At 43.7% G+C, this 22,594-nt stretch overlaps 1 protein-coding gene across 6 annotated transcripts in view; it reads left to right on the forward strand.

Moving 5' to 3' along the window:
* Positions 1 to 22,200, forward strand: part of anos1b (anosmin 1b) — a 238,847-nt gene extending 216,647 nt beyond the window's left edge. For all 6 annotated transcript variants that reach the window (XM_068042439.1, XM_068042436.1, XM_068042438.1 and 3 more), the window contains 4 exons: positions 3,419 to 3,590; positions 5,820 to 6,058; positions 17,495 to 17,637; positions 18,072 to 22,200. In XM_068042439.1, coding sequence (XP_067898540.1) covers positions 3,419 to 3,590; positions 5,820 to 6,058; positions 17,495 to 17,635 — 552 coding nt within the window. In that variant the 3' untranslated portion in view covers positions 17,636 to 17,637; positions 18,072 to 22,200. The remainder of the gene's footprint in view (positions 1 to 3,418; positions 3,591 to 5,819; positions 6,059 to 17,494; positions 17,638 to 18,071) is intronic.
* Positions 22,201 to 22,594: the final 394 nt, after the last annotated feature.

A 22,594-nucleotide genomic window follows, 5' to 3' on the forward strand; every position in this document is an offset into this window, starting at 1 on the left:
TTCTCTGGTTTCCCCGTAACTTCCTTAATTGGGTCTTGTCTTCCTGCAGGGAGTATTGTGACTATCCCTTCAATAAATCTCATTACAAATATTTAGTTGGACATCAATCAATTCTCATCCATTTGTCTTATCTGATGGTTGCACTTCTCTCCCTTCCCCTGAATGTTTTGCCTGTGAATCAAGGTGTAATGTTTCTTCTTGAGACAAGTATCATTAAATGTCAATCTGTTTGATGGATGGGATAGAGAAAAAAATTCCTTTGAATTATGAGGGGCTCTCATAAATTATTAGAAGAAGTGTGGAAAACTGCAGATTTTCTGGATATGTAGTAGTTAATCTTTATACATTGCAGTGTTTTGAACACTTTGTAGGGTATAGTCTTGGTTGTATAGTTGTCAAAAGCAATGCTCCTATTTTCATGGTTTATTGTGAAATTGCAGCCAGTAATGTTGGTCATATTACAATATGTTTGAAGTTAGCATCTGTTTATAATAAAGTACAGATGAACCGCCTGTTCACTGAAACCTATCATACAACACTATTTAACGAACCTGGGATAAGCATCAATCATTCTTATGTTGACAGAGGATTTACCTAACTGGTAAAGTAAATTATTTAGTCATACTGGGTGCTGGCCTCTACTTTAGATCATAAACACCATTCTTTCAGTTGCATTTTCAGAGCATGTACATAGACAGTCTGGCATGTTGCTTTTGAAGTTGAGGAGGTAGGATGCAGGCTTGTTGCTGATTTTATACAGGTTATCAACTTGAGGTTAGGAGCTTTCCCAGGGGTCAAATCATAGTGTGATACAAACAAGCCTGAAGAAGAAGAAAGAGAAAATGTAAAATAACTTTCACCAAGAAAAAAAATCAATATGTAGGCTCAGAAATATTCTTGCTATGATTCTTAAATATTCGCTTTGTCTTCCTTACCACTAAAACAACAAACATTTTAATAAACTCAAGTTTGTTTACAATCTCCAAAGGTATTGGAAACATTTTAAGAGAATTCCATCCTCCTCTGTTCCTAAAGCAAAGTCAGAGAGAGCTGGAAACAATTCACAGGAGGTGCTGGTACCAGAGAGAAGGTTCAGTGCAAACCTAATGTACAAAAACCTAGCTTGGCAGAGTCTGGGAAAGTCATCATTATAGACAGCATTATTTTAATCAACACTGCCACCATCAGGTGAACTTAGGTGTCAATGCCCAGCGCTCAAAAATTGTTATTTTTGATGTGGCAGCATTTTGGATTGTTGTAAAAAGGGACAGGGACACAGTGGAACACGTCCTCACTCCATTTTGCATCCCCACCAATCTAGCTTAACCAGTTTCCCAGCACAATGACAGGAAATTCAGGGTCACAGTCTTGTGTCAGTGCTGTGCCAGGTACATTAGAGACGTGTTTCTGTAGTGTCCTCCCATGAGCACCTAGCAGTCTTTCTGTCTTTTGCAGTATATCATCCAAGAGTGTCTAAAGATTGGTCTCATTGAAATGATGTCCTCTATCCTGCCTCCTTGCAATGCTCTGCTCTCTTTTTTGGATGTCTCTGCCAGATCTTCAGCTTGAAGACGTGCTTCAATGACAGCTCAAAATTACACACAAGCTGTCTATTCCAGCTACCTGACAGTTAACTCACCGTGCCAAACACTGGCCTGCTTACCTGCTATTTACTGGCCTGCTCCTGCAATTTTCAACCATTCTTGGCTTTTTATCAGCTGGACTTTTAATTCCCAGCTTGTGCATTACTTCCACGTTACAAGGAAATTGCTGTACTGAAGCACCAATAGATATTTAAATAAGTTAACCCTGCAATTTGCAGCAAGATCAGCATTGGATATTATTAGCTGGTGCAAGCCTGAGGTCAGGGGAAAACACTGGTGTAACTGGCCTTGTGGAATTTTGGGCCCAGAAAATTGATCAATAAGAAAGGAGAAAGTTGATAGATTTAATCGTCATAGCACAGGTGACAAACACAATGCACACAACAGATACAAGTAATTTATTGTAAAGATGAGTGCTGAAGTATACATCATTTAAATTTATGTGGGTTGTTAGGAGTCTTGGGAAAGCCAATACGGGATTAGCAAACATTAGAATGCTCGTCAGCCAAAACTGATGCTGACTGCTTCAGGTGTGCTCAGATTTCTGCTAGTCTTCGGTCCCTTCCCCATCTGACATGTTTAGCTCTGCCCCTCTTCTCCCACCAGCCCCCAGATCTATGCCTCATACTTTGGTTGGGAGATTGGTTGGTCTGGTACTTCATAGGCATTGGTTCCTCTGGTAAAGAAAAAGGGAGGTGTTTACAAATCATTTTTCTGTTTTCCTTGGATCCTTCTACTTCCCTCCTGACACCACATCAGCCCCCTCACTCCCTCCCCCCACTGCAAAACTGAAACATAAAAGCTTGCAAAACAGAAATCTGAAGACTTTTTTAATCATAAAAATTAATAGTAAAATATAAAAAATATAGCTTGCAGTTTAAGTCCAACTGCTTTGATTTGATCCCTAAACCACATTTAAAATAATTTACCTTCTAATAATTGCTTACTGTTTGTAGAAATCATTGCTGCAACAGCTTTAAAATCCACTGTTGGTGACTGATTTGTACAAAGGAAAACAATGTGACTTTTAATTAAAATTAAGTGGCCAGATTGTAATAGCTTTACATTTTAAGCAATTTGGAGGCCCTTCAAACTCACTTTACCCTTCATCTTCATATTGCATCTTTCAAATCATAGAGTTATACAGCACAGAAACAGGCCCTTTGGCCCATCATGTCCATGCCGGCCATCAAACACCTATCCATTCTAATCCCATTTTCCAGCACTTCGCCCGTAGCTTTTATGCTATGGCATTTCAAGTGCTCATCTAAATGCTTCTTAAATGTTGTGAGGGTACCTGCCTCTACCACCCCTTCAGGCAGTGTGTTCCAGATTCGAACCACCCTCTGGGTGAAAAAGTTTTTCCTCAAATCCCCTCTAAACCTCCTGCCCCTTACCTTAAATCTATGCCCCCTGGTTATTGACACCTCCGCTAAGGGAAATAGTTTCTTCCTATCTACCCTATCTATGCCCCTCATAATTTTGTATACCTGTCACATTCTTTATCTTTTGACACAATGCCAGATGCAGCCTTTAAACAGACCGTCTTGATTCTCTTTCGAAAAAGATAAGTTTCAGTGTAACCTGCACTTGGGATCACCTGTGTGCTTGAAATCATTGAGGCTAACGATTAATGTGAGAGAAGCACAGCAATGTAGCCAGAGCAAAGACTGCTTTATTTACTGTTGCTGTGTGTTAAAGATTAGACATGGTTCAGCTGTATTCATTGCTCGTCTTTGTGTCCACTGTTAAATGTAACCAGGAAAACAGGACATTATTCTTCACCCTGCTATTTATTTATTTTCCCCGTTCAGGGTACTCACTTCGTTATCACTGGTCTCTTATTTGCTTGTGAGTATAAGGTGACTGTGCAACCCATCGTTCTCCAGGGGCAGACAAGACAGGCTGTGACTTATGTGACAACTCCTCATTGCAGTAGTTCAATTAAAGTCAAAGTGCTGAAGCGCCTACTTTGTGCAAGAAATGGTGAGTGGAGGTGAAAAGATTGTGCCGCATGGTTGTTGTGTGATTCTTTTTGGCTAAATGTCCCTGGTTTTCTTTACTTTCTATGCTTTATCTATTGCGTGTAGCAGAGTTTTCAACTTCTAACATCTGCAGTCCGCTGTAAAAATCTTGTGTCAGTATGTTTATGTATCTTTTCATAGAGGATCTAATTTCTAATAGTAGTAGCAGCTTCTTATCTGCATGCATCACAATGCAAAAGCAGAGATACCGCAAGACATTTTCCTGTTTTAGCCCATTGGATGACTGGGGCACGCTGCATAGAGGAAAGTCTAGCGAGAGGACCACACGCCAGTAATGAAGATTTTCTGTCCATTTAAATTTCCATCACCTGGGGACAGTACATATTCTCTGTGCACTGCACCAAGGTGATCCAATTTTTTTCCCAAAAATATTCTTTATTCATAAAATTTGTAGAAGTACATTACATAACAGTTCAAATTTGACATGACATAAAGTACAATAAGGTTCAATTTCTTTCAGCAAAGTATGTGGCACTCTGAGGTGCCTCACTACTGTTACAATTTCAGGTTATATTTATAATGTACGTTCCATGTCAAACATGTAGCCCAATGGGTTTTACACAGGTTCCAGCCCCTCGTTGTATGACGGGGGGAGGGCCCTTAGACTGTGGCCTTTCCCCATTCAGCCTTTGCGGGCAGCTGCCCCAAGCTTTAGTTCATCCCTCAGCATGTAATCCTGGACCCTGGAATGGCCTGCAACACTCGGCCGTGGACAGCTCTTTGCACTGGAAAACCAACAAATTTCCGGCAGACCAAAGTGCATCTTTCGTCAAGGAGCAGTGGATGTTGCCAAGGTGTTCTAATTGCTCAAGCACAGTAATAGGCATATCGACTCTGTCTGGTTTAACCAGTTCTCAAAGAACCACGTCACCAATTTGGAACCCATTCCAGGTGTCACTGGACCCACATAAACAGACATATAATCAGTAATTGGAAGTAATCTACTTTCGAATTTATGTACTAGTTTTCACCCAAATTCCTCCAATGATGCAAACATGACAGACAGGAAAAGATGAGCTGGTTCATCAAATCAGTCATATTGTCATGGGACAACTTAATGCTATGATTCCACCACCACTGCCACACCTCACCATCCCACTAGCCAGCTATACATCTCCAAGGAGAGGCAAAAAGAACTGAAATGGGCCAAACTAGAGGGTGGAAATATTGAAAAAACACTCTAGCCTAAGGCCTAGACTTTTCAAATTGCGTTGTTAGTCAGCGAATACTCTCAGGCAACGTTGAATGTAGTCACAGGTCCAAATATCTGATAGGTGCTTGACAAGTCAATAACAAGTGATATAAGATCCGAGATGGATGTATTATTACAAATATAAATGCAAAACAGCAGCTGCTCATTACCCCAGATTGTTTCTCCTCTCCATTTTAAAATCAGATTCTTTTCTTTGTGAATATCTTAATTTCCCTTGTGTTTCAATCAGTAATCAACTTGAGGGCGGGGGTTACATAACAGTCCATTTCAAACATTGGAGAGGCTCATTATTAGCTGATTGTCCAGGATCTGAAATTTCTCTGATTCAGTCTGCTGGTTGTATCATTGGTTTCACCCATAAATTGATTATTCACAGGGGGCATTATAAGAATGCTAATGCATAGTCCCTGTTTTGGTAGTTGAGCATGTCTCAACCACTTTCAATCTTTACAGGGACAGTGCATTTTATATCTTCACCTAGGGAGTCTTTGTGGAAACAACAAATATAAACCATGCCCCATGATGGTGAATCATGCCCTCCAACTATCTATCGGTCCATGTGCTTTCTATGCTGTTGATGACAATGCTCTGAGATGGCTGGAATTATAAGTAGAGTGTGCATACACTAAATAGATGAATTAATTAGATGGCTTTGTTTGAATGTGAGCCTGTGCAGATTCTGATGGGGTTGTTCATTCCTAATAGCAGTGTATAAGTGTGTTTCTGATTAACTTTAATTCATTTTTAAGTATTTTTATTTTTTTAAATCTTTTTGAAGAATAAAGAATGGAACACTTAAATCCACAGCAGCATGTATTTTGATAGATTGTTGAAGATGATTTAAGTAACATCAAAATAAACCGCATTGGGAAAAGAAATATGTGTACAAATATATTTGCACATTAAGAGATGAACATGGATGTGAATGGCACTAAATTTCTTCTGTCTTGATACCAGGGCTTCGTCAGACGTCCAGTCCAGCTTCTGGAAAGGTCATATTGAAAGCAGAGAAACTAACTGCTGCTTTTGTTGCTGAAAATGGTTCTATGACTGGAGAGTTTCACTGGCAGGTTTCATTGAGCCAACCTCATCAGTTAATTACTGGGTACCAATTAAACTGGACGGAGATATCCACTGTTAACAGACCAGTTGTCATATCAGACATGGTCATTTCCCAAGCTCAAGTATTGCCTCCAGTAAGTTACCAGCAAGATGCTGTATTCATATGAATTGTGGGGAGGAGAAGAAAGGGTTCAACTTCTATTTCAACTATGGTGAAAATTATAAATTTATTTACAGGCTGCTGATAAACAATAGATTTTTGTTCAAAAAGATTGCTCTAAAACCTCTAAAAATAAAGCAGAGCGCTAAAGGCCGCAAAAATGGGAAAGCATGAGCCCAAAGTTGTCGGCCCAAGGCTTACTCCAAAACGTGCCTCCGGCCTCATTTTCATAAAACTGGGGAGCTGTGAATGGCAGTTGGGCACCCCATATATTTCCTCCAAAATTCACCTGTCTGCGCGCAGATCTGGTCCACGTGTAAGTCCTGGGGGTGGGGGCTGTGGGGGCAGCAGGGGTATTAGGGGTATTGGTGTGAAGCCAGCATGAGTAGGAATGCTTCTCTTAGACCCACCTTAAGGCAGGTTAAAAAAAATCCATATCAAGTCATTTTACTTACCTTTTTGGTAGTGGCCTCCAGCAATCGTTTAAGAATTGGTGATAAGGCCACGGTAAAACAAAGATTAACTGAGCAGAGTAGGCGTATTTCAGCTGAATTTGTCAACATGATTGTAAAATTAAAAATAAACCTATTCAATGGGCCCATGTCTGTTTCAGATGGGTGCGCTGGACACTTAGCAGCTGCCAGTTTCCAATGTAGCAGCCAGCGCACATGCAGGAGATGGGCGCGAGATGGAGCCACTGAAAATTTATCCTCGATGTTATTTAGCAGCCACAAATAGGGTGCAACACGAGCCAATTTCTTCCCCGCTAAATATTTTAACTGGAATCTTCATTGCTTTGATGACAACCTCCATGACCGTATTTTATTTAGACATTTTTGGCTGCTCATTCAGTGAACTTACCCCATTATAAAAAGAATGTTAAAACCATGGAAAGCACACTGTATAGATTCATCAGGATAATGCCGGGATGTGAAACTGTAGCTGTGAAGGAAGATTTAAAATACTGGAATTATTTCCACTGATACAAAGATGGCTCAGAGGTTTTTAAAATTATGATGGTTTTAATAGAGTGAATAAGGAAAGACTATTTCCTCTGGTTAGGGAGTCAGTGACAAGGGGTCATCAATTTAAAGTTGTCAGTAAAAAAATGAGGAGAAGTTGGGAGAAATTTCCTTACACAGAGGATCTTCGGAGCATAGAATGCTTTGCTAGCTGGAATGGTTTAAGCAGAGACTGTTGCTACTTTTAGTGAAAAATTGGATGCATCTTTGAAGCAGAGGAAGATGCAGAACTATAGAGAGAAAGTGTAGCAGTACAATTCATTTTAGATCTTTAGCAAAGAGTCAACTGACTTCCACATTTGTTGTAAACTTTAATAGCACTTAATCCCTGACCTTAATTTATACTATTGATATTCCCACTGTAGAGTATTCCCACTTTATCCTTGGCAATTCAACTAAGATTGGAAACTTTCTGGCCGGAATTTTTACGCTGGGCGAATGGGAGCCGGACTCTGACGTAAATGTCGGTGTCGATCCCACTCCCGCCCAGCCTGGGGATCCATCCTGTATTTTATGGATCCCCAGGCTTTAATTGGCTCGAGGCGGGACTTCCACCCGCTTGAGGGAGGAGATCCCACCTCAGTAAGCTGCTGGCCAATCAGTGGGCCGGCAGCTTAGTCTCAATAGCGCCACCGGGAGCGGTGGCAGCTGCTGGGTCTGCAGCCCAGCCGACCGAGGAGGACGCAATGGAACCGGGACAGAAGGTAAGTCCGGGCATCCTCGCCAGGGGAATCGGTCGTGCCCTGGTGAGGCTAGGGTGGTCGTTTGGGGGGAGGGGGGGCGCCTTGGATCCCGGGGTTGGGTTGGGAGGCGGGGGTGGCCCTCAATCGGGCAAACTGTGCCCGATTGCCAAGCCCCCCCCCCCCCCCCAGGATGCGGAAAGGCCGGCAGCTATAGCTGGGTGGCCTTTCATGTCCCCAGCACACCCGCTTGCCACGGGTAAAATACCCATAGAAGCGGGCGAGGGCCCTTAAATGGCTGTTAAGTGGCCACTTAAGGGTCTTGATTGGCCTTGGGCAGGCGGGCTGCTTCTCACCACCCACCATCTCCCCGCCCCCGCCCTCCCCCCCCCACCTCCGCTGGACCTCCGTAAACTTGGCCGGAGGTGGAATCGGGGCAGTTAGGCCTCCCGAAGCCTACCGTTCAATTTTAAGCCGCCCCACGCCACCATCCGACCCGCTGGGGTGGCGTAAAATTCCGGCCTCTGTGTGGGAAAAAAATCATGGGCTAAAATTGGTTATGACCTGTTTCAGGTGTGGGAGTTGTGGTTCACGAGCTGCCCGTGCCCATTGCCTTTGTGACAGGCAGCCTGCAAACAGATGCAGTGCTGCAGGTCTTAGTGATGGAGGTGGACAGGAGGAGAGAGGCTATGTTTCCCCACAGGGGGCCAGTAGGCCATAAAGGACTATCCTCTGAAGGGAGAGGGAGCAGGTGCACAGGGAGGTCAACTCCCACAATCTGGCCCTGAGGACCTGGCAGCAGGACCACAAGAAGGGACTTTAATTACCCAAATATCAATTGGGATAATTTTAGAGTAAAGGGTAAGGAAGGGGAGGAATTTCTGAAATGTGTTCAGGAGAACTTCCTTGATCAGTATGTTCTCAGCCGAACTAGAAAAGAGGCATTGCTGCATCCAGTGCTGGGAAATGAGGTGGACCAAGTGTCTGTCGGGGAGCACATGGGTAGAACAAGAACAAAGAACAAAGAAAATTACAGCACAGGAACAGGCCCTTCGGCCCTCCAAGCCTGCACCGATCCAGATCCTCTATCTAAACTTGTCGCTTATTTTCTAAGGGTCTGTATCTCTTTGCTTCCTGCCCATTCATGTATCTGTCTAGATACATCTTAAAAGACGCTATCGTGCTCGCGTCTACCACCTCCGCTGGCGACGCGTTCCAGGCACCCACCACCCTCTGCGTAAAGAACCTTCCACGCATATCCCCCCTAAACTTTTCCCCTCTCACTTTGAACTCGTGACCCCTAGTAATTGAATCCCTCACTCTGGGAAAAAGCTTCTTGCTATCCACCCTGTCTATACCTCTCATGATTTTGTACACCTCAATCAGGTCCCCCCTCAACCTCCATCTTTCTAATGAAAATAATCCTAATCTACTCAACCTCTCTTCATAGCTAGCGCCCTCCATACCAGGTAACATCCTGGTGAACCTCCTCTGCACCCTCTCCAAAGCATCCACATCCTTTTGGTAATGTGGCGACCAGAACTGCACGCAGTATTCCAAATGTGGCCGAACCAAAGTCTTATACAACTGTAACATGACCTGCCAACTCTTGTACTCAATACCCTGTCCGATGAAGGAAAGCATGCCGTATGCCTTCTTGACCACTCTATTGACCTGCGTTGCCACCTCAGGGAACAATGGACCTGAACACCCAAATCTCTCTGTACATCAATTTTCCCCAGGACTTTTCCATTTATTGTATAGTCCACTCTTGAATTGGATCTTCCAAAATGCATCACCTCGCATTTGCCCGGATTGAACTCCATCTGCTATTTCTCTGCCCAACTCTCCAATCTATCTATATTCTGCTGTATTCTCTGACAGTCCCCTTCACTATCTGCTACTCCACCAATCTTAGTGTCGTCTGCAAACTTGCTAATCAGACCACCTATACTTTCCTCCAAATCATTTATGTATATCACAAACAACAGTGGTCCCAGCACGGACCCCTGCGGAACACCACTGGTCACACGTCTCCATTTTGAGAAACTCCCTTCCACTGCTACTCTCTGTCTCCTGTTGCCCAGCCAGTTCTTTATCCATCTAGCTAGTACACCCTGGACCCCATGCGACTTCACTTTCTCCATCAACCTACCATGGGGAACCTTATCAAACGCCTTACTGAAGTCCATGTATATGACATCTACAGCCCTTTCCTCATCAATCAACTTTGTCACTTCCTCAAAGAATTCTATTAAGTTGGTAAGACATGACCTTCCCTGCACCAAACCATGTTGCCTATCACTGATAAGCCCATTTTCTTCCAAATGGGAATAGATCCCATCCCTCAGTATCTTCTCCAGCAGCTTCCCTACCACTGACGTCAGGCTCACCGGTCTATAATTACCTGGATTATCCCTGCTACCCTTCTTAAACAAGGGGACAACATTAGCAATTCTCCAGTCCTCCGGGACCTCACCCGTGTTTAAGGATGCTGCAAAGATATCTGTTAAGGCCCCAGCTATTTCCTCTCTCGCTTCCCTCAGTAACCTGGGATAGATCCCATCCGGACCTGGGGACTTGTCCACCTTAATGCCTTTTAGAATACCCAACACTTCCTCCCTCCTTATGCCGACTTGACCTAGAGTAATCAAACATCTATCCCTAACCTCAACATCCGTCATGTCCCTCTCCTCGGTGAATACCGATGCAAAGTACTCGTTTAGAATCTCACCCATTTTCTCTGACTCCACGCATAACTTTCCTCCTTTGTCCTTGAGTGGGCCAATCCTTTCTCGAGTTACCCTCTTGCTCCTTATATATGAATAAAAGGCTTTGGGATTTTCCTTAACCCTGTTTGCTAAAGATATTTCATGACCCCTTTTAGCCCTCTTAATTCCTCGTTTCAGATTGGTCCTACATTCCTGATATTCTTCCAAAGCTTCGTCTTTCTTCAGCCGCCTAGACCTTATGTATGCTTCCTTTTTCCTCTTAGCTAATTTCACAATTTCACCTGTCATCCATGGTTCCCTAATCTTGCCATTTCTATCCCTCATTTTCACAGGAACATGTCTCTCCTGCACGCTAATCAACCTCTCTTTAAAAGCCTCCCACATATCAAATGTGGATTTATCTTCAAAAAGCTGCTCCCAATCTACATTCCCCAGCTCCTGCCGAATTTTGGTATAGTTGGCCTTCCCCCAATTTAGCACTCTTCCTTTAGGACCACTCTCGTCTTTGTCCATGAGTATTCTAAAACTTACGGAATTGTGATCACTATTCCCAAAGTAGTCCCCTACTGAAACTTCAACCACCTGGCCGGGCTCATTCCCCAACACCAGGTCCAGTATGGCCCCTTCCCGAGTTGGACTATTTACATACTGCTCTAGAAAACCCTCCTGGATGCTCCTTACAAATTCTGCTCCATCTAGACCTCTAACACTAAGTGAATCCCAGTCAATGTTGGGAAAGTTAAAATCTCCTATCACCACCACCCTGTTGCTCCTACATCTTTCCATAATCTGTTCTGCCCATATTGCCTCACTGCTCGAGTCCTCCATCGTGCCCTCCTTCAGCACAGCTGTGATATCCTCTTTGACCAGTAATGCAATTACTCCACCCCTTTTACCTCCCTCTCTATCCCGCCTGAAGCATTGATATCCTGGGATATTTAGTTGCCAATCGTGCCCTTCCCTAAACCAAGTTTCAGTAATAGCAATAACATCATACTCCCAGGTACTAATCCAAGCCCTAAGTTCATCTGCCTTACCTACTACACTTCTTGCATTAAAACAAATGCACCTCAGACCACCAGTCCCTTTGCGTTCATCATCTGCTCCCTGCCTACTCTTCCCCTTAGTCACGCTGACTTCATTATCTAGTTCCTTACAGGCTTTAGTTACTACCTCCTTACTGTCCACTGACCTCCTCATTTGGTTCCCATCCCCCTGCCACATTAGTTTAAACGCTCCCCAACAGCGTTCGCAAAAGCACCCCCAAGGACATTGGTTCCAGTCCGGCCCAGGTGTAGACCGTCCAATTTGTAATAGTCCCACCTCCCCCAGAACCGGTCCCAATGTCCCAAAAATCTGAACCCCTCCCTCCTACACCATCTCTCAAGCCACACATTCATCCTGACTATTCTTTCATTTCTACTCTGACTAGCACGTGGCACTGGTAGCAATCCTGAGATTACTACCTCTGAGGTCCTACTTTTTAACTTGGCTCCTAACTCCCTAAATTCTGCTTGTAGGACCTCATCCCGTTTTTTACCTATATCATTGGTGCCTATGTGTACAACGACAACTGGCTGTTCACCCTCCCCCTTCAGAATGTTCTGCAGCCGATCTGAGACATCCCTGACCCGTGCACCTGGGAGGCAACATACCATTCGGGAGTCTTGTTTTCGACCACAGACCCACCTATCTACTCCCCTTACAATCGAATCCCCTATGACTATAGCCCTTCCACTCTTTTTCCCGCCCTTCTGAACAGCAGAGCCAGCCACGGTGCCATGAACCTGGCTACTGCTGCCTTCCCCTGGTGAGCCATCTCCATTAACAGTATCCAAAACGGTATACCTGTTTTGGAGGGAGATGACCGCAGGGGACACCTGCACTGCCTTCCTGCTCTTTCTCTGCCTTTTGGTCACCCATTTCCTTTCTCCCTCAGCAATCCTAATCTGCGGTGTGACCAATTCGCTAAACGTGCTATACACGACCTCCTCAGCATCACGGATGCTCCAATGTGAGTCCATCCGCAGCTCCAGAGCCGTCATGCGGTCTAACAAGAGCTGCAGCTGGACACACTTACAGCACCTGAAGGAGGCAGGTACATCAGCCATGTCCCTGAGCTCCCACATTGAGCAAGAGGAGCATAACACGGGTCTGAGATCTCCTGCCATTTTTAATCTTAAGCTTAACTTAGTCTTAACTTAGATAAATGAAAAAGGAACGAAAAGTTTTTACCAATCACACGAAAAAAAAAGAAATAGAAAAAGCCTTACCTTATCTACACACCACCGAGTTCTTTTTTTTGTGGTTAGAGGAGGAGGGCGGGTGGGAGACACTACAGGTGTAGTGTCTCGGGTTCAGCCGCTGCCCAAATATATAGGACTTACTTACCCAGCTGCCACCTCGTTCTCCCTCTCACCGCTGCAAAAAGAAACTGCCGAAACAAAAAGGTAAGTTTATATCAGTTGAAACTCACTTACCCAGCTGCCACCTCGCTCTCCCTGTCGCCGCTGCCAAAAAAAAAGGGTAAGACTGATCATCATATAGGTTTAGACTAGTAATGCAGAAAAGCAAGGAACGAAATAAGGTCGAACATCCAGATTGGAAGAGGGCTAATTTCAACACGCGGAGAAGGGATCTAACCAGGGTAAAATGGAACCAAAGACTGACAGGAAGAGCTGTATTGGAACAATGGGTTATCTTTAAGAAAGAGATGCTTCAGGTACAGGCTAGGAACATTCCAACAAGGGTGAAAGGTAGGGGAACCAGTGCTCCTTAGATGACGAGGGAGATAGCAACTTTGATGAGACAAAAAAGAGGGTGTATGATGTATGCCAGGTGAATTTTTCAAGTGAGAACCAGACCATATACAATAAGTTGAGAGGGGAGAATGAAGAGAAAAATAAGACTGGCAAAGAGAGAACATGAGAATACAATGGCAGTCAACATAAAATGGAACCCAAAAGTCTTCGACCAGCATGTAAATAGTAATTGGGTAATAAGAGGTGGAATGGGGCCTATTAGGGACAAAGAGGGCAATATATCCTTCGAGGTGCATGGCATGGCTAATATACTAAATGAGTACTTTGTTCACTAAGCAAGTGGAATCTGACAAAATATCGGTAGAAGCGGAGAGAGTAAAGGCAATGGATAGAGTAAATATTAAGAGGGGGGGAAGTACTAAGAAGGCTGGCTATGCTTTGGGTAGACAAGTCACTTGGTCCCGATGGCTTACATACCAGGTTGCTAAAGGAAATGGGGGTGGAGATAGCGCAACGGCTTGCCATTATCTTCCAATCTTCCCTGGATGTGGGGGAGCTGCCAGAGGATTGGAAAGTGGCAAATGTGACACCCTTGTTCAAGAAGGGTGTACGGACAATCCTGGCAACCACAGATCTGTTAGTTTAACATCAATGGTGGGTAAGGTTTTAGAAACAATAATCAGGAGAAAAAAATCAACATGCACTTGGTGAGGTTTGAGTTAATTAAGTAGAGTCAGTGTGGATTTGTAAAAGGAAGATCATGCTTGACTAATCCAACTGAATTTTTTGATGAAGTAACAGAGAAGGTTGATGAAGGGAATGTAGTGGATGTTGTTTATATGGATTAAAAAAGTTTGCTAAGGCTGGTTAACAAAATTGAGGCTCATGGAATAGGAGGGTCAGTGTCCAATTGGATAGAAAATTGTTTAGAGGACAGAAAACAATGAGTTGGAGTAAATGGTTGTTTTTCAAACTTGGAGGTGTGGCAAACAGTGAGGATGATATGAACTACCTGCAGCAGGATATAGATAAGTTAGCAGAATGGGCGGAGAGGTGGCAGATGGAATTTAATACTGACAAGTGTGAGTTGCTGCATTTTGGCAGAAGGAATAGGGAGAAGCAATATATAATTAATGGCACAGTTCTAAAGAGTGTACAGGAACAGAGGGACCAGTGGGTGCATGGATCTTTGAAGGTGGCAGGACATATTGCGAGAGTGGTTAGTAAAGTGTATGGGATCTTCATTATCTTCATAAATAGAGGCATTGAGTACAAAAGCAGGAAGGTTATGCTGAACTGGTATAAAGCTCTGGTTAGGTTGCAACTGGAGTACTGCATCTAGTTTTGGTCACCACACTTTAAGAAGGATGTGGGGGTCCTTGCGATCATGCAGAGAAGATTTACCAGAATGGTTCCAGGGATGGGGGATTTTAGTTGCAAGGTTAGGTTGAAAAAGCTGGGGTTGCTCTCATTAAAACAAAGGAGATTGAGGGGAGATTTAATAGAGGTGTACAAGATTATGATAGGCTTAGATAACTTAGACAAGGAAAAACTTTCCATTAGCTATTGATACAAGGACTAGGGTACACAGATTGAAGGTTTTGGGCAAGAGATGCAGGAGGAATATGAGGAAGAACTTTTTTTTGCAGCCGGTGGTAATGACCTGGAACTTGCTGCCCACAAGGGTGGTGGAAGCAGAGACAATCAATGACTTCAAAAGGAAAGTAGATGGCCACTTGAAGGAAATAAACTTGCAGGGCTACAGGGACCAAGCAGGGAAGTGGACTGACCGGATAGCTCCATAGAGAGCTGGCATGGACTCGATGGGCCGACTGGCCTCCTGCTGTGCTGTAAACGACTCTATGACTCTTTAAAGCTTAAAGTCCTCATGCAGTTGGTCAAGGTCTCCTCCCCACCACACTATCAACCTATCACACTGCACAATGCTCCACACCCCTATTCCTCACCCATCAGCACTCCCTGCCACTCAGGATTCGGGCCTAACATCCAGATGCTCCACCTCACCCTTACTCACCTACCAATGCTACCAGCCTCACACCAACTTCTCACTGTGTCCACGTACCTTCAGCTGTGGCAGGCAGATCACCCAAACACAGTGCAGCACAATCACTGACATTCTGCCCTCTCTCTTGCAAGACGTGGTAGCACAGGATAGAAGGGAGCAGAACAGAACTGGCATGTGTAGCTCTACCGAGGAGATGGCTCTCCGCATCATGGGGCCAGCTACAACAGAGTCCATGGCAGCCTCCGTCACTGATAACATTAAGGATGTCGGCATATTCCTGCATTATGCTCCTTCTCAACTCCCAGCTCACCCTTATCCTGCTACCTGGCATGATGAGCAAGTTGCTGCTGGTGTGACCATGGACCTCTTGCTTCCTACCCATCCCACTTCCCTCATCCCAACCAGCCGATGTCATACCAACAGTACTCCATGAAAAGATCAAGATTGGGTAACAATCCAGAGGGAGGAGTCCAGGTGGAGGGAGAATACTGGAGGCGGGTGAAAGGGTCCGCTGTTTGTGGGGGGAGAGCTCTCGGTCAAAGAAGTGAGCACTGAGGCAAAGACGATGGAAGAAGAACTGAACGTCATGCTGAGCGCAAAATTCATTAAAGTTGGAGCGTAAGGGGATAAAATTGAGTCCTTTGTTAAGTACAGATTGTTCAGCATCAGAGATGGGAAGGTCAGAAGGTATTGTGAATACACAGCAAAGGGTCAGATTAGGAGAAATGATGGGGTCAGAGGGAAGTGAAGGGGAAGAAGGATCTGGAGGGGCATTGGTACCCATGAGCTGCTAGAGCTTGCGGTCCCTTAACACCCGAAAGGAAGAGTGGCGCAGTGGTTAGCACCGCAGCTTCACAGCTCCAGGGACCCAGGTTCGATTCTGGGTACTGCCTGTGTGGAGTCTGCAAGTTCTCCCTGTGTCTGCGTGGGTTTTCGCTGGGTGCTCCGGTTTCCTCCCACATCCAAAAGGCTTGCAGGTGATAGGTAAATTGGCCGTTGTAAATTGCCTCTAGTGTAGGGAGGTGATAGGGAATATGGGATTACTGTAGGGTTAGTATAAATGGGTGGTTGTTGGTTGGCACAGACTTGGTGGGCCGAAGGGCCTGTTTCAGTGCTGTATGTCTGAAAAAAAGAGAAAACGTTTTTTGTTGATGCATCGGATAAGACGAAGGATGAAGTGAAACTGTGGAGCAGAACAGCTTTGAGATAAGGTGAGACGGTGCTTCTGGAGAGAGAAGTCAAGTGTGTACATGTGGCAATGCATGGCACGGAGTGTGGATCTCAGGATGCAGTGAGAACAGTAGACAAGTGAAGGGAGGTGGGTTTGGTGGGGAAGAGAACAAAAGAGAAGGTGTGTGATAGTGCAGAGAGATTAAATAACAAAGCAGTCATGGGACAAAGGCAAAGAGAGTGTTAATGCTTGTGGTGAAAGACAAAGCATTAGTCCAGAGAGAGGGTTAATGGCAGAATAATGAGCAGCTGTCTGCATGAAAAACAGGCACATGGTTAAAAAATAAAATAAAATAATAGAAAAATATAAAAGGCCAGTCATGCTCTGAAATTGTTGAACTGAAGGTTGAGTCTTCAAAGCTGTAGAGTGACCAAATGAAATATCAGGTGCTGCTCCTCGAGCTTGCGTTAATGTTCACTGGAACACTGCAGCAGGCCAAGGACAGAAATGTGGGCTTGAAAGCAGGGGGTGTGTTGAAATGGCAAGCAACCAGAAGGTTGGGGGTCATGCTTTCGGGGTCTTTGAGGCTGACTGTGCCACACCACCTTCACGCGCACAAGCAGTGGTAGTCTTAATTTGGCAATGAGGTAATGTGGAAATGCAGGTCTTGCCCTGTTGACTGTTGCCTACCTGCCTTCTGTTTGATCCTGCTATAAATTACAGCCCAGATGTTCATGTCAACGGAGGTTGGGAACTGATTCATTGAGCTGATATTGCTGGAACATTCTTCAGTAACTCCTGATTATACTCATCGTTTTTCAATTGTGATAGTGATCTCTAGTGTTGAAAATTTGTACTACGCAGCATTTAACATGTCTGGAAGACAGATGGAAACTCATCCATGTTACCAATATTCCATTTATAAATCATTTGATCCCCTTGGCTAGTTTACAGATGATAATTCTTCTCGTGCCTGTGTAATTGCTGAGCCGTGATCTGTTCTTGTATTGTTTACAGGATCAGCCTTTTATGACGATCCTCAATCTTCGGCCTTTGACAACTTATCGGATTGAAGTTCGAATCCTGTCTACAACTGGCAAAGGCCCAGCAACTGTTAAAACATTTCAGACCCCACAGGTTTACACTGCAGCTTCATAAAGGTTAGTTATACCTTTTCCGATCAGTTCTGTGTTGTTGTGAATCAAACCATTTTTGTAGTATAAAAACAAACATAAACATTTCCAAGTTCAGACTATCACATTGTGTCACAGATATAGCATTGCCCAAATCATTCCATTCTGGGATCTTAGCAGGGACGTGAGGAAATATCCATTTTCAAGGGTTGCTGATCAGCTTATGTAACATACTCAGAACATTGGCCAGCCATTTTGATCCTTTAAATATCTTTGAAACTTTATTATCATTATCAACTCGTTATCAGCCATTTATAGACTTGACAACAGCACAAGGGCTTTCTCTGCAGTTTTGTTTTGGGGGCTGATATTTAACAGTCCATTTCTTTTTATTTCATTGCAGCAGTAAGTATAACATAATAACCTACATTGATACATTAGTTTCTTTTTTTTAACTTCAGGTGCTAACCAAGGCAACAAATCTGGAGTCAAGAAGCTCACAAGGAGAATGGAATTTAAACAAAACTCGGATTTATCATCGCAGCAGCTAAAACTCTTCTTATTCTAACAACTGAGTTATTTATAAGAATACTCAGAAGATTGGGCCTTCTGGGTTTTCCACCACCACCGTTTCATGTGTCATTGTGTTTATCGAAATATGTAATTTTCTCATTTTCCACTAGTTCAACATATATTTGGTATTCACAGTTAAATGTCCTGGCACCAGTGTCTCAGAAAATCCTGGATTGATATGATTGAGAAAACAAGCTTGGGGCAATCTCTCACTAACTTAATGGTTGTTGAGTGAAGAGGAACTACATGTCTGATATTTCCCTCGACACTGCAAAACAATCTCGAGAGACAGATCAAGCAGAAAACTACTAATTACAACCTGAGGTAAACACGGTACTGTATGATTTATGGAAATGCGCATTAGGGAATAAGTGAGTGAAAAATTGATAACTGTCCAAACCACAGGTAATAACTTCAACAAGAACTAGTTGTGGTTAGAGAAAAACATACTATTGGGCATAGCTTACAAGTGATGAGAATACATATTACTTCGCAGAGGGAGTCCCATGATAGGCTGTCGTCTTTAAGAAAGAAATTTTATCTTCTCCACTTCTGTTAACTTTAATATCTATCTGCTCTGTAACAGACTCTCCCTCGCTGAGGAAATGAAATCAAGTGAGTAATTAATCACAGGAAGGTGGGGGCAAGGTGGGGGGGGGAATACAATTTCTGTCTAAATTCAATAAAAGCTCTTGGATATTAATCTGACATTATATTGTACACTGATTAGTTGTACTTTGCATATGACATGTCCATTACCACAGCAGAACTGAAGTCATTATGTTCTGCAGCTATTTGATTATTTATGTCTGTACTTGCTTGGTGTCTTCTCCGTTGTATGCATTTATGAAAAAAGTCTGAAACTTATAACATCTATAACTTGCTAGGAATGAGGGAACATCACATATTTTCTGAGAATCTTGGCAGTCATTTTCTAAATTTGTTGGCCAGCAGTGTAGGAATGGGAAATCATTGCTCTGTTTATGTTCAAGTTGGCACCTCCTTTAGAAAGGAATTAGAACACTAGATTTATTTCGGCATATTCATGCTCTGCTCACACTGAGCCTCACCTGAAGAGGGAGCAGGTTGGAAAACTCAATGCTATGATATTATAGTCCCATCACAATCCACATTCCCTTCGTGTCAAGACCAACACCGGGGAGTAGATTTTCAGGCCTCCCCAGCTGGTGGAAAAATGCAAATAGCGCCCCGAAAATGGTGAGAAATGACTTGCCGCCCCATTCTTGCTGTCACTGTGGCCGCTGTAATCTTCCCCCAGGCTTACCACTTGGCAGTTGAAGCAGGCCCCTGAGTCAAGCAGTAGACCCCTTTAAAGTGCAAATTGGTGTCCTATGATGTCCTCGTAGTTGGCTTTTTTCTAGGGTATTCATCTCCTGCATTCACCAGTTCACAATTTTCTACTCATTAATTTTAACAACTATAAAATGGCGAATGGGCAAAGTCAGAAACCCTAACCACTTTCTCCTGCTGTGTGCAACAACTGCTGGAAAAATAGCAATAAATAATGGCTTTCCATTTGTAACACACAAACTCCACCAGCTGAGCATTGTCAGCCGGTTCATCCATTTGGATCACAAAGGTGAAATTGGTTTTCAGCAGTAAGGCAAAACAGGCGAGAGCAAATTGGCAGCCAGTCTTACACCCAGTCCAGTTTTGGTTTCCATTTCATTCCCCATATATCAACAACGTTAGTAAATTTTGATATTCAGTCTTATGTTCCTTCGGAGCTTCAAATCCAGTTGGAGCTTAATTTGTGGATAATATGGATACAATATTTATCTGAGTCAGTTCTAAATGGTTTAGAACTAGTGTTAAATCTGCCTGCATGGTCAAATGCAGATAGTGCTCAGTTCTCCAGTATATGCTGGGTTAAATAATTCTTTGCAACTCCAAGTACAGTCTCAGCTGGATCTAGGGAAGACACTACTGGTGGAAGAGAAAATTTGTGCTAGTGAAATTCAAAGGGATGCGAATAAATATGGGGATGTGTCACAATGATGGGAGAAAAATTCAACAAGCTACCGGAGAGCTGAAAAGGCATCTCAACCCCTCAGCAGCTATTACCAAAACTGAAGGCATAGGAAATTAAGAAATAGCAGGTTAGAAGAGAATGTTTCCATGGAGGGAAAAGGAATTTTAGCTGGGGGAATGAGTCTTCAAACAAGTGAGGAAGCAGCCCAGCATTCAACACTTAATTTGATCGCTGATGAAGTCAGGGTGGTGCCTGATTACCTTGGGAAGCCTCACGAGTATGATTACAAAGCACAGTAACTTCACCTCTCTCTGCAGCTGCTTAAGCTGCTGGCAAGGGTTGCCCTCTGTGTCACTTCATGCCATAATTTCCATAGATCAGCATTGGAACATACCTGCAAGGAGCTTCAGTCAAGTTTCAGACTGACCCTGCCTGTTTCAGCCTGAGGCTGCAAGATCACTCAAAGTGTCTTCGCACCAGATGGCACCACTCTGCATGTACCTCTCTGCTGAACAAGACCCTGAGTGGATAAGTATGCATGCCATTGCCAGATAGATGTGCCGGGATAAATGGTTAGTAATATCTTGGTGGGAACAGCCAATGCTAACTCTAGAGCAATCTGCAATGCCTTCTTTTATGTCATGTAAGGGTGCTTCTAAAGAATTTTTTAGCTTAAAGGCTAGTCAGGCCTTCCCATCTCATGGTGATGCCAGCAAAGGTCTGCCTACACACCCACCTTTGGGAAACAAAGTCTCACAAGTATTGTACCAAATTGCAGCAATTTCACTTCCCTCTGCAGCTACAAGAGTGGAGGTGCCAATAGGAGGGCAAGGAGCACCTATCAGGCAGTTTGATCTATCTGGCATTCCTCCCCATACCCTTCTCTTCCACCAAATATGTGTGCTTGGAGGATTTCCATTGGAAAACCCACTGGAGCGAGGTCAAAAAAATATTAACTACTGGCACAAAGGCTCATGAAAACATAATTGACAACAGAAAAGAAATATCATCAAAGGCCCCGAGAAACATACCTTTAACTTCTGTAGGCCTTTCAAAGATGTATAGCCAAAGGCCTTAATTCCACAAGGTTCAATGCTGGGGACTTGTTGTTTAGCACACCCATTGGCTGCAAATGGAGCGGCACCCTTCCCAAACATGTTTTGCATTTATGACTTTCATGACCTCAGCACATCCCAAAGCACTTTACAGACAATTAAGTAGTTTTGAAGTGTAATCACTGTTGTAGTATAGTAATGAAGCTTCCACTTGGGCTACCTGGAAAACGGAGCAGGGCTGATTTTAGGTAGCAGGAGTTCCATCTGATAGATATACCTCATCTGTGCACTCAATCTTTCCTTTAAATCTGAATGCATTAAATATTTGACCCCTATATTTTTCCATCTTATATATAAAAAGGGGTCGAATTTCCACAGGGATTTCCCAATCTCCCTGGAGTAACTGCTAGTTTGTGGGATGTGGGGAACCCTGTCGAATTTTAACCCAATATCTATGCACCACCTGCTATTAGTTTATGAGGAGGAACCTGGAATATTGGATCTGTTGCCCAACCGTCAACAGTATATTGGGTTCATAAACTTACATTTTAGAATTAGAATTAGAATATTACAGCGCAGTACAGGCCCTTCGGCCCTCGATGTTGCGCCGATCATCTGACCTACACTATTCCATTTACATCCATATGTCTATCCAATGACCACTTAAATGCCCTTAAAGTTGGCGAGTCTACTACTGTTGCAAGCAGGGCGTTCCACGCCCCTACTACTCTCTGCGTAAAGAAACTACCTCTGACATCTGTCCTATATCTTTCACCCCTCAACTTAAAGCTATGTCCCCTCGTGTTTGCCATCCTCATCCGAGGAAAAAGACTCTCACTATCCACCCTATCTAACCCTCTGATTATCTTGTATGTCTCTATTAAGTCACCTCTCCTCCTCCTTCTCTCTAACGAAAACAACCCCAAGTCCCTCAGCCTTTCCTCGTAAGACCTTCCTTCCATACCAGGCAACATCCTAGTAAATCTCCTCTGCACCCTTTCCAAAGCTTCGACATCCTTCCTATAATGCGGTGACCAGAACTGCACGCAATACTCCAGGTGCGGCCTCACCAGAGTTTTGTACAGCTGCATCATGACCCCGTGGCTCTGAAACTCGATCCCCCTTACATATCTTTCATATGTAAATTTTTCATGCTTGGGCCAGTCACATTCCAGTTTTGGCATGTTGGGTTAATCAGCTACAAACTCTAATTTGGTGCCACTGTATTTTCATTGATACTTGCATCAGATTTACTCCTCACATTGAGTTTCATCCTTCTTGAGCAACTATTTTGATAAAATTTTAACTACCACCAAACAGCCTTGAAAGCTTGAACATATATTTCCTTGTATAATTGCCTTTT

The sequence above is a fragment of the Heterodontus francisci genome, chromosome 11 (assembly GCF_036365525.1).
Source record: "Heterodontus francisci isolate sHetFra1 chromosome 11, sHetFra1.hap1, whole genome shotgun sequence".
Classification (NCBI taxonomy): domain Eukaryota; kingdom Metazoa; phylum Chordata; class Chondrichthyes; order Heterodontiformes; family Heterodontidae; genus Heterodontus; species Heterodontus francisci.